General features: G+C 39.6%; 1 protein-coding gene across 4 annotated transcripts in view; it reads left to right on the forward strand.

Moving 5' to 3' along the window:
* MGAT4A (alpha-1,3-mannosyl-glycoprotein 4-beta-N-acetylglucosaminyltransferase A) overlaps positions 1-12,026 on the forward strand; it is a 73,343-nt gene that overhangs the window by 46,765 nt on the left and 14,552 nt on the right. For all 4 annotated transcript variants that reach the window (XM_041418185.1, XM_041418187.1, XM_041418184.1 and 1 more), the window contains 4 exons: positions 690-804; positions 8,687-8,817; positions 9,406-9,513; positions 9,910-10,103. In XM_041418185.1, the coding sequence (XP_041274119.1) occupies positions 690-804; positions 8,687-8,817; positions 9,406-9,513; positions 9,910-10,103 (548 nt within the window). The remainder of the gene's footprint in view (positions 1-689; positions 805-8,686; positions 8,818-9,405; positions 9,514-9,909; positions 10,104-12,026) is intronic.

The following is a 12,026-nucleotide window of genomic DNA, read 5'->3' on the forward strand; positions in this document are numbered from 1 at the left end:
TGCACAAATACTAGTGCCAGCACAAGGGGGAGGGCATGACTGCACTGTGGGAAAGGACAGGGGAAGCAGGATCCCTAATGCAGCAGTGGCCTTTAATGCACTTTAATGCACTTAGTGTGCATTAAAGGCACTGCAGCACCCCATGTGGGCAGCTCTGGACGAGGGGGTTGTGGGCCATGCCCCTGTGCTTCTGTTGGACAGGCGAAATGAATCCTGCCTCTGCAGAGATGGTGTCTCTCAGCCTCCTGTCTCAGAGGAGGAACTCTTTCAGTGCTCTTACATTTGTGAGTCAACAGTCACATTTGTGTACAAATAATACAGATATTAAACTGGTTCTGATGATGCCACTTAGACTAGCATTATTTCAGGGATGTTTTTCCTTTGAAGAAAGAAGCTGGAAAAGCAGTGTTCTAAAGTAAGAAGTTGAGATATGTTTGTGGATTCTTACTAGTTTCTGTATTACTTTTCCACAAGAATTCTGTATTAGTTCTCCACAAATGGACAGACTGATCCCTACAATAGTTATTCTAGGCTATGGCATCTATGTTTTATATCAGTGCTAGCATTAGAAATACATGGCTATGTGTTAGCAATATGTAATAAGTCAGTATTTCCTAGCTGTACTTTTTTCTATTGCTCTGCTAGTGCTTTTTTTTTTTAATGTTGATATCACTTCTACCTTCCTCTAGCTTGAAGATGACATTGTTGTCAAGCAGAATTATTTCAGCACAATAAAAAATTTTGCACTTCAGCTTGCTTCTGAAGATTGGATGATTCTAGAATTTTCTCAGCTGGGTTTCATTGGTAAGAAAATGTTCACTTTTGCAGTTTGAAAGAACACATTCATACTCAGACTGTGAATTAATAGTGATCTGGCTTCAAAGATACCTTCTTTGTACTGGAAATAGACCAAGAAGTAGAAATTCATTGCGTTTTTTAGGAACTCTGGTTTAGCTCATGGTTGTTGCTTTTGCCCCTTGTTTGTTTCATATACTTTTTTTATGATGGAGGCAAACTCAAACTTTTGGAAAAGAGGGAATTTTTATAACAAAAATTAATTTATAAAAATACTAACAATCAAACTGCAAGGCATGATTTATTTTTAATTTAGCTTCTGTTAAAACAAAAATGTAATTCAAACATAACTGGCTGAAATAAGGAAAAATCATGAAAATCAGCTCCACCTAAAATAACTTCATTGGTGTTTGTGCCAAAATTTCCAAGAATTAGCAGGCATCAATTTGTTGCAAAGCCTGTTCTATCTCCATCTTTCTACTTCATGAAGGAGAAGTTAGGACAATCTGTTCCTTCCTAGATGCAGTCAGAATCTGTCATTTGCAATGAGCAACAGTGAGAGGAGTTAATGCAGGATTTTGGGCTGTGGGTCAGCTGTCAGGGTGCTCTGGAAATTGCTCTTACACTAGCATCTTTTCATAGAGAGATACTAGACTTAACAGAAAAGCAATGATAGAGAAGTTTGGAGAGATTTTACAGATCAAAAGGTTATTTCATTACTGCACTGATGTGTCATGATCTTTTTAAAAGCAGCAAGCTGGAGATATGCAAGGAAAAATCAAAAGCTGGGGCAGACTTTGGAGATTCCTGTGGTCAACACAAATGATTCCAATATGAAGGCTGTAAGTTGAGTTGAGAACAGAAGGAAAATCCTATGTGTAACAGATAAAAGTGCAGCCCTAAGTTCTGTCATTCTCTTGGAAATTCTTGTTGTTCTCTTTCCTTGGATCTACTTGCCAGAGAATGGCTTCCTTTTTAGCTCAGTGAGCCATAATGGTTGTACTGAGACCTGAGAATGTTGGCACTACTTGAATACGTGCTGTCCTCTTTCCAGCTCAGCATCAGGTGTGCAACAGTCCCCTGACTTTGGGAATCTCAGAGGTTCCTGGAGTAGAAAGGAAAACAGTAATTATCCCTCGTACATGCTGTTAGGGTACAGAATGGTACTTTGTAGACTTGCCTGCCAGTTTAATCTACAGAAACAGTGGGGAGGAGGAAAGGAAATGGGCAGAGTCAAGTCTCCTTACACCTGGCCATCACCTAACTGCTTTGGGCTATCATCAGAGATACACTGTTGCTGAAATAACTATGGAATTGATTCTGTGGCCTTAGAGGTGGGAGAAATAGGAAATTATGCTGCCTAGCATGGAAAAATAAGAAGTTAAGTAGTTTACTGACATCTTGCCCTAAATAAACTTCTCCTTGGCTGGGGAACTCCTTGCAACATTCTGTTATGTGTTAGCAGGGGCTGGTTGAATACAGCATTTGATACAACTTTCTTTCTACTGCTGAACAGTTAAACATTAACCCAGACTCAGCCCACAATTTGAGTTTTAGCTCCAGTCTGATTGCACTTTAAGTGTAAATTCTGTATGGAGTTCCTGGGCTATCGAATTTACATCTGTTCTACATTTGCCTGATTTAGTAGTAGAGTGTGCTCGCTTACAAATTGCCACTTTTCAAGAATGACACATCAAATGTGCATAAAACCAAATGTGCATAAAACCAGCTTACACTTTAGGATGTGTGCTGTCTACCCCGTGCAGTTGTATTTCAGGTCACTTAACTTACTTAGTACTTGTGTGTTTCACACCCCCCACCCTTTCTGTTCTCTGTTGTAGAGGGCACAGTGTTTAAGCCTGGTAGGGTAGGTAGATAGTTCTTAATACTGAGACTTGGCTTAATCAAAAGCAAAACTGTTTAAAAATATCTTGTTTTCTATACTGTTTGTATACTTCTGGGCAGTGTGGGCTCTGAAAGTAGCTGCAGTTAAATTTAGTTGTTACCTCCTGCTACTTGCATTCCTGTTCTTTGTTCCTTGTCTCATATTTGTTTGCCTCCTTTTAAGTAGATGATATCAGTAGAATTTCAGGTGCATTTAGCTATGGCTACAGATCTTAACGTTGCTTTTCTACCTAGAAAATTAAATTAGATTTTTTTTTCTTCTTCCAATATAGCTACTTATTCTGTTTTTAAGCTTTGAGAGAAAAATTAGTATTCATAAGAGCAACTAAAACTTTTGCCTCTGGTACACATTGGTGTGCTATAATCATATATTGCTTGGAAATTTTATGCAAGCAATGTAGATTTTTCTCATCTCTGCTATCCCTTTATGGATCTTGATGCAGACTGATACTGTGGCAATTTGGTAATGCAGATACCTTTGGGAAGAGCAACAGTAGTTTGTAACTGGGGGTCAGTTTTATGTGTAGAGCACTCAATTCACAGAATCATGGAATGGCCTGGTGTGGGAAGGACCTTAAAGAGCATCCAGTTCCAACCCCCTGCCAAGGGCAGGGACACCTGTCCCTAGACCAGATTGCTCAGAGCTCCATCCAGCCTGGCTGTGAACACTTCCAGGGGTGGACCATCCACAGCTTCTCTGGGCAACTGTTGTCTAGATGCTACTAGAAATAATCTCTCAAAAAGAGTGGTGTGGTTGATTCACTGTTAGCTGTTGGAAACCTTGTTTAGTTTGCGAGGTAAAAATGTGGGATTTTTGTCATAGTGTATTTCTGAACTGAAAATCTAATTTATGCAAGTGCTACATGAGGAAGTGGCAAATGTAGCTATTTAGGCTGACAGCAGGATTATAGAATTCTGTCACCTCTGCCACAGAACAGACGTTGCTTCCTTTGGTTTTTTTTAATCTTGAAAGCATAGTCTTAAGTGCTGTCAAGTATCTAATAAATAATGGGTGAGATGTATGCTGTTTCCTTAAGAAGCTCTGTGGAAGGAGATGTATCTTTTACTCTTCAGGATTCTTGTTTGCACTGCGAGACCTGTGACATAATGTAGGAAAGTCCTACTAGTTTTTTATGAGGAATAAGGATTTCTCTTCCAACTGCCTGCGAGCTGAAATGTTTTCCAGAGGAACTGCAATCCTTGCACTGCAGCTGTCACAAACATTACATGGAGTGGTCTGAAATGGCCTTTTGGTTGTCTTATACAGTTCCTCTGAGTCTTATTGTGCCCTGATGTTTTAAGGCCTGTTGTTTTGATTATTTTCAGTTGTTCTGATTGCAATTTTGCTCAAGCTGTGCACATAGTTGAAGTTTGGGAAAGAGTAGAGCAAGTCAAACATTTGAGCTTTAAATAACTTCAAAGAGATTCTGGTTTTAATGCCAGCAATTTGCATATCATTACCAGGGAAAGCATTGAAAACATCAGCTATAGCTAGAATATGTGCTTGCAGGTGTAAAATTATTGTTGGTGTAGACTCAATAGTAGTGATGCTCATGTGGAAGAATTAAAATGATTTAGACATTGGCAGCTCAGAGAACTAGAAAACAAAAGTGTTTCATTTTGTGTGTGCCTTGTATTTGCCAGCAAAATACTGAGATGGCCAGAATAATTCACTAAGGATGGCCTTTAAAAGGACTGAAAAACGAATAGAAGTCTTGTCAGGGCACAGTAAATCAAAAAGTGTTCCACAGGTTTTTTTTATTTTTCAGTCCTGATAGTCATTTTTATCAATATAGATAAATAATTTGGAGAAAGTCTATGTTATGTATCCCTAGGGTTTTATGGAGCTAAATTTTACCTTTGTCTCTTAACTCTTTCAGATTTTGAAATTTCTTCACAATGGTAGGTTGCATGTGCCCAGACTCCAAAAGCTCTGAAGTTTTGTCAGCAGAGTATCCTGGATTTATGTGTGTTCCCATGTACTGTACCAAGTGCATTTGCATGGTGCAAGATGAGCCATTGCTTCAATTCTTTCACAGAGTTTGCAGTTTGAGGCAGTGCGTGCTCACTGCAGTGTTTTGCTTAGGTCTCTTTGGCTTGCTGATTTTTGACTGCACATTGGGGATGGCCAGTGGGCAACCCCTAGGTTGGATTTGGGTGGTGTCTCAGTGGTTCTGTGGCTCACAGCACTTTCCTCATATGCTGCTGCATGGGAGCTGCAGGACAGAAGGACCTCAGCAAATGTTGCTGCTTGTTCTTGGGCTGTAGCTGTGCCCTAGGGAAGCCAGGCTGGTGCTGCTGCTGCTCTTGGTTAGGCAAGGGCTTGGTTGTTTGGATTCAGAGGGGCTGGGTGTTGGATCTGTGCAGTAGGAGTTGTACTGGGCTGGTTTCCATTACAAGGACTAGGTGTGGCCAGTCAGGGATCCAGAGCTTTGAAGACCTGTTCAACCAGAGACTTCACTGCAGAGCTCTGGTTTTGAGCTGCTGTAGAGAGTCTGTTTTGATGGAAAAAAAAAGGGGACATGGATCCATGGCAGAACTACTGTGCAGGTGGTGTCCTGAGACAGAAATGACAGATGAGTGAGGCAACATTATACAGAGGGGCTGGGGCCAAGCTGTGTGTGGAAGGTTGTGACAACATTCAGAAAGTGGTATGGGGTTGTCTGTCCTTGGTTACTGAAGGAAGACAAAGGCTTATCTTGGGATCAGGGTGTTGCCTGCTCACTTTTGCTATAGTGTTCATTAAGAATTAACGTGAGAAGACTTTGTCTCCACCATTGGACACTTCCATGCTGCTGTGAGTGCAATGCAGAGAGGCTGCCTGGGTCTAAAGATGACAGTGCAGGTACAGCTTGCTCACCTCTCTTATTCTGACTAGCTGCAGTTGGATGTCTCAGAGTGGCTTGGTTGGTTGGTTTGGTTTTTTGTGGTTTGTTGCTTGATTGGGTTTTGTATGTTTGTTTGTTTTTCCCTTCTGTGCCCTGTGACATCACCATGGCAATTAGATTATTCCCCGAGTCTGGGGTGGTTGACTCATGGTGGGCAGTACAGTGCTGGCCTAGAGGAAACTGCCTCTGAGCCTAGACAAGTTTGCCATACAGAGGTAAATAGTACACTGATATCCTGCTTCTATTTATGTAAAATTAGGATAACTTAAATTAGGGACAAGAGTAAATTCCTACTCTTACCTTCAGTCTTGTTCTCAGTTTACTTAATTGTAGGATCCTGTACCTTCATGCCAAGTTCTCAGTGACATGGTCTATGAGTGAGGACAAGACAATAATCCCTATGTTCTTCAGAAGATGAGCTAGTCAAAGGAAAAAATGTTAGTGTGATTCTTCTGCTCTGTCCTTGGGTAGAAGAATAAAAGGATTCTAGAGCATCATGGCTGTGCATAGATCCTGGAAGAGGCACTGAATTTGGGGCAGTATTGTGAGGATATTTCTATCTTCTGACTCTCATCATATTGTCCATCTCTCTGACACCACATGGAAAGGTACACCTTGTATGGAAACAGATGTGACTGACAGACTGCCTCCGCAGTTGTCACCTAGAAATGGTGGTTTCAGTCCCATAAAAATCCCAGAAACATCTGATTAGTCCCATTTTTTAGCTGGTGTTTTACTAGGGTGTACCATATTTTTCTCCTCTCTTGCCCTATGCCATTGAAAGCAGTAGGCAGAGATGAATCACCAGGAAAATTGGGGTCTGTTTAGTTGGAAGTGTGACAAGCTGAAATCTGTTATTCAGCGTGACTATTTTACACCACATTTAACTAATCATATGATTGTTTCCTACCCATTTTTAAATATTTACTTCCACAAATAATGTTAAACAATATGACAATATCGTGTGTAAATACTAACAATGTACTAATAAAAATAATAACAAGTTTCTGATATCTTTTAAGAATAAGGTTTTGCAGTTGTCCCTAGCTTAGTAGGAGTTGTCTCTTGTGTAGTGGGAGTTTCAAATTTTAGTTACAGAGTATTTTCATGTGGAGATACCTATTTGACGACCTCATTACAGCAGCAACTTAAAAGTGATGCAATATTTTGCTTTGTAAAGGGCTGGATGAAAAGTTTCTGTAAGGGACAGCGTTGATATAGCAATGTCAAATCAGTTAATGTTTTATCACATGCACTTTTCCACCCCAGTGTGTAAATTGTCTACTATAATGAGTATATCATTCTAACAGGTGAAATAATTGGTACTTTAGTCAGATGCTTCTTCCATATTTGTTGCATGGCATGATGATGTAGTCTAACTCAGACACCTCCAAACTCTGCCCAGAGTTTCCACTGAGTATTCTTGCATTGGTTTTGTTCTTATCCAATTTCACACAAGTCAGAAAGAAAAGAGATTGCATCAGACCTGCTTTCTGAAAAGGGCAAGGCTCTTCCAGTGATCTCCTCTTAATATCTACTCCAGCTGGTTTTCCTAAGAGTAGGAGAAAATATTAGAACCTCTACCACTTGTGGAACTTGTTATTTAGAAAGTCTATGGAGGCCTCTTCACAAGTGGAAAAAAACCCTCAAAACATTTCCTGTGCCTGAGTGCTGTGTGTCAGTGTGTTGTACAGGACTCCAAAATGTGGATAGACAGAAGACTTGCATTGGAAAGAGCTTGTGCTGGACTCTGATCCATTGGTGCACACATGCTCCAATAGCCCATCCCTGTTTAGTCCAGCACTGCCCACATCTCAGCAACATCTGTAGAGTTGAATCACTTCAGCCGATGTCCTCCTGAGAGATTCATTGTTACATGATGTCTTTCTTCTTGCTTTCTCTGTTGTAACCTAGCAAAGACTTCAGACTTCATATGCAAACCTGGTGATGTTTTCCGAATCTGCCTTGAAATGTGGAACTGCCTTTGGGATTTTAGCTGGCATATGGTCATAGAATCATTCTGGTTGGAAAAGACTTCAAAGATCATTGAGTCAAACCACTAAGTCATCACTGCCAAATCTACCACTAAACCATGTCCCCAAGTGCCAGACCTTTTAAATACCCCCAGGGATGGTGCCTTAAGCATTCCCCTCAGCAGCCTATTCCAGTGCTTCAGTGCAGTCCCTGGTACAAGCACTTGTCAGTCTGTCTTCAGCCTTGGACTGCCCCACTGCCAGTTGTGTTGCTCCTGTGTGTTTTCATGCAAGGCACCTTTTTCAAGTGTTGCATTCAGATTGACACAGTAGCCCCATGTACTGGCCACCTTTCTCTTCAGGCACCTCTACTGCCAGAGGAGTGTATTCCACAACCATGGAGGTGACTGCTCATATTGATATTATATTGATATAATATTGATATTATATAGGCTTTCTCCATCAACAGTGAGTTTCCTTCTTTTGCAAAGGCCTCCTTTAAGCCTCACAGTCTGCAGGATTCCCAAGAATCTTTTTGCACAGTGCCACCCAGAAGTACTGCTGTGCGCTGCAGAAAAATATTCTGGTCACTGTGGGATGTCTCTTTTTGATTTGCATTGTCTCTAGATATGTTTGGTATCTTCCTTCTTTCCTTTTGATTTTCTGCCTAGAAGGTTCTGAAGTTAGTGGTAGGTGTTGCATCTCTGCTTTCTGTACCTGCAGAAGCTGAAGCTATGTGACTGGGCAGATAACACTTGCAGTACTCCTCGTCTCAGGTGCTTGAACTTACATGTGTCATGGGGAATAATAGATGCCAATCCATAACTCTTCTTTTTCTTAGTATTTCAAACTGACAATTTCTACTTTTAAGGAGTCTGTGTTGTGGTACATTGAATATACACCGAATATTTTGATAGCACCAAGATATATGACAAGTTCTTGTTGAATAGCTGTTTTATTTAGTTGAAATGTATGGAACTTCTAATAACATTGAAATTTCAAGTTGTTCAGTGCTAATATTTCTTGTCTTGGCACAAATATTATCATCTGCTATCTCATTTATTTCAAAAGACAGTGTTAGCTCTAATCTAAAGTAACTCCAGTTATTCTTAATGTCACCCACAGGTAAAATGTTCCAGTCTCCAGATATCACTCTTATTGTAGAGTTCATATTTATGTTTTATAAGGAGAAACCTATTGATTGGCTCCTGGACCATATCCTCTGGGTGAAAGTGTGTAACCCTGAGAAAGATGCTGTAAGTTTGTTTTTATTATAAAGCTTCTGAAATGTTTTTATGATGATGAATGAGTTGATTTTTGTGAGCTGAAAGCCAGCATAGTGTACATTATGGTTACTGCATGCTCTGGAAGAGTCTTTCTTCCTGCCAAGATTTTTATCTCAAAAAGAAATTTAGAGGGACAGTTCTCAGGGGCATCACAGCTGTTATTGCTTCAGATTTTGGAGATGGGTGCAGTAAGGATAAAAAGCAAAAGTCTAGTAAGATTCTGTGTGTAACAGACCTAAAATAAACTTTTACATGTAACCACCAGAAAAGCTCTGCAGGATGTCTGCTTGGATGGCAGTCTTCGAGAAAGTTCCAAAAGGGGAATAAACTTCATATTTTGGTTCTCCATTTCTCAGGAGACTCCCTTGCTGAATAAACAGGTTCTGTGCAAGGACCTTGAACAGTATTACATTGGCACAGCAATCTTGATAGATTTCTGGAATGAAAACAAGAAAAACTGGATAAATAGACCTAGGTTCTTACCTTGTGTTGGTTTTCACTAATGTGTTGTTTTGTTTTTTTTTATCCCACCTTTACCTTTTCCCCTCACCATTTCAGAAACATTGTGATCGACAGAAATCTAACCTACGGATACGCTTCAGGCCTTCTCTTTTCCAGCATGTTGGCCTCCACTCTTCTCTAGCAGGGAAGATCCAGAAACTCACAGTTAGTAAAAAATATTTCCCTTCCTTTACAGTGCAGGCTGATTAAATGAAAAACATTGTGGAGAAAACAGGCCTTTTCTTATTGTCTTGCATTTTCAAGCATGATGTGTATTGCTCCAGCTGGAATTAAATCTGATACAGACTGGTTGCTATAAAGTAGAGGAAGTGCTAGTCCAGCTTATATATGTGGGTTTTTGCGAGGGGATATTTTTTCTAATTTTTTGCTTTAATGGAATGCCCATGTTACTGAGCAGTACAAGATCTGATGCACCCAAAATGAGTAATGCGTTCATTTTCCATTTTATGCCAATGTTTGTTTTACGTGTAACCACTTGGGAAAGGAACATAATAAACAAGGTTGTCTGACCATCATGATGTTTGTCTGTCTTTCAATTAGGATAAAGACTTCCTGAAACCATTACTGCATAAAATCCATGTGAATCCACCTGCAGAGGTTTCGACATCTTTAAAAGTCTACCAGGGGCATACGCTAGAAAAAACCTACGTAGGGGAAGATTTTTTCTGGGCTGTCACACCAGTTGCTGGAGATTATATTCTCTTTAAATTTGACAAGCCAGTCAATGTAGAAAGGTTAGTAATTACTTGCTGCTGATCTCATATATGAAGTTGCTTGTGCCAAGAATGCTTTAAGGTAGAATTTGGGGCTGTCATCATAACCTAAAGTGAAATGGTGTAGGACATTGGGAGTTCAACTGAAACAGTGATCATTACTGTCTTCCCTCTAATTCTTTTACTGTGATGAATTTTATCTTGCTTTTAAATTTTATTTTTCATTTAATATGGAGCCTTTTTGAAAAATGCAATACAAAACCAGTGCTTCTCTGATGCAGAGAATTTAAAAGAAGCCAATTTGGTCCTATTTGTATTTGGTTAGTCTGTTTCTAATTACAGAGCAATTGTACAGCATGGTGTGTGCTACAGTGTGTTGTGCCCTGTGGCCTTGGTCCCTTTGTTACCCAGATCAGAAATCTTGCTGGAGCATATAAGGATGTCCCCAGACCTGAAAGCAGGGGACTCTGAAGGGCAATATTTTTAAGATGTAGATTTAGGGCTTGAAACAAGTCACTGTGCTAAGATTCCAGGTTGACCTGTTTAAAAAATACTAAAATGCAACAAAAAAGGGGTGTGTGCTTTCATAATACAAATATCTGAGATTTGATGGAGGACTAAAGGTGACTTCTTTTCAACTACTGGTCAGATTAATTAAGGGTAATCAAGAGTAATTAGGACTGTAGAGATTAATCATCCTTCAGTCTTCTTGAGACTCATTTGCTGTTTTGCTGGTTACTGTCTTGCCAACATAGTAATTCAAGATTTATAAAATACATCGTTTATTTAATGTCCAGTTAAGTGTTGCTATGTTAGTGGATTCCTCTTCTCCTTACTTCACACACCTTATGTGGTTTTTTTTTAGACCAATACCTATAGCCTGGTAGAACAAAGTTTCTTTGAATCAATTTGACTGGATGTTTTTCTTGTGAAGGAGAGATTTTTGCTGTCCTGAACTGAATCCAATTAGTCAACTTGGGTACCTTGGTACATAATCAAAGGCTAAGTCATCACCTTGGGTTAGAACAACACTGAAGATCAGTAGTTCCCTTGTGACTGTGTTGTTCCAAACTAGTCTGACCTGTAAAACCCAAGGTTGTTGTTTGAGATGTCAGATTACTCTCTCAGTTGAGTGCTATGCTTTGAAAGACTTCCCTGGTTGGCTTTCCAAGGTGCATGTGTGGAGGAGCATAACTGCCACACCTCCTTGGATTAAAGGCAAAATATTTTTTCTGTGCTAACAGTTGAAAAAATATATTTTTTTTTATACCTGCTGCCTTAATGCTGAAGGGAACTAGGGGAATGAGGAAAGTACTAATTATCTGTGTAAAAGGTGGGAAAATAATGTTCATTGTTGTGCCCTGGAAAATTGTAGCCAGGCCTAAGGTAGCTATGTCCACCTGCTGTGTTAAGAATAGTCTTAGCTGTAGAGGATTATATGTTTTGTTTTTTTTTGGGGGAAGAAGTGGGGTTTTTCAGAGTCTTGGGTTTTTTGGTTTAAGGTTTCTTTTGTTTGTGGGTGTTTGTTTTGGGGGGGGTGTTTTTTGGGGGGGTTTTGTTTGGCTTTCTTTGTCCTGGGAGGTTTGGTGGCTCTATGTTTTTTGTGGAGGTTTATTGGTTTGTAGGATTTTTTTTTTTATTGGTTTTGGTGATTTTTGTGTTGTTTGGTTTGGTTATTTGGTTGTTTGATTTGGGGGTTGTTAGTTGTGGTTTTCCCTTGTTTGTATTTTATTTTTTATTTTTATTTTTTTTATTTATTGAAGAAATGCATTTTAGTTTTAGAAGAAAGGAAACATCTTGCATTCTGTTGCTTCCTCAAAGGAAGTTCACAATTTTGTATGATGCTCCCTATTCAGCTATCATTGCAAGCCATTTCAAAGTTTACTATGACTTTTAGCTTCTATTGCCACAGTGTCCTCAAAAAGACAGTATTTTACCTTTCTG

The sequence above is a fragment of the Onychostruthus taczanowskii genome, unplaced genomic scaffold (assembly GCF_017590055.1).
Source record: "Onychostruthus taczanowskii isolate IOZ18803 unplaced genomic scaffold, ASM1759005v1 scaffold58, whole genome shotgun sequence".
In the NCBI taxonomy this organism is placed as follows: Eukaryota; Metazoa; Chordata; class Aves; order Passeriformes; family Passeridae; genus Onychostruthus; species Onychostruthus taczanowskii.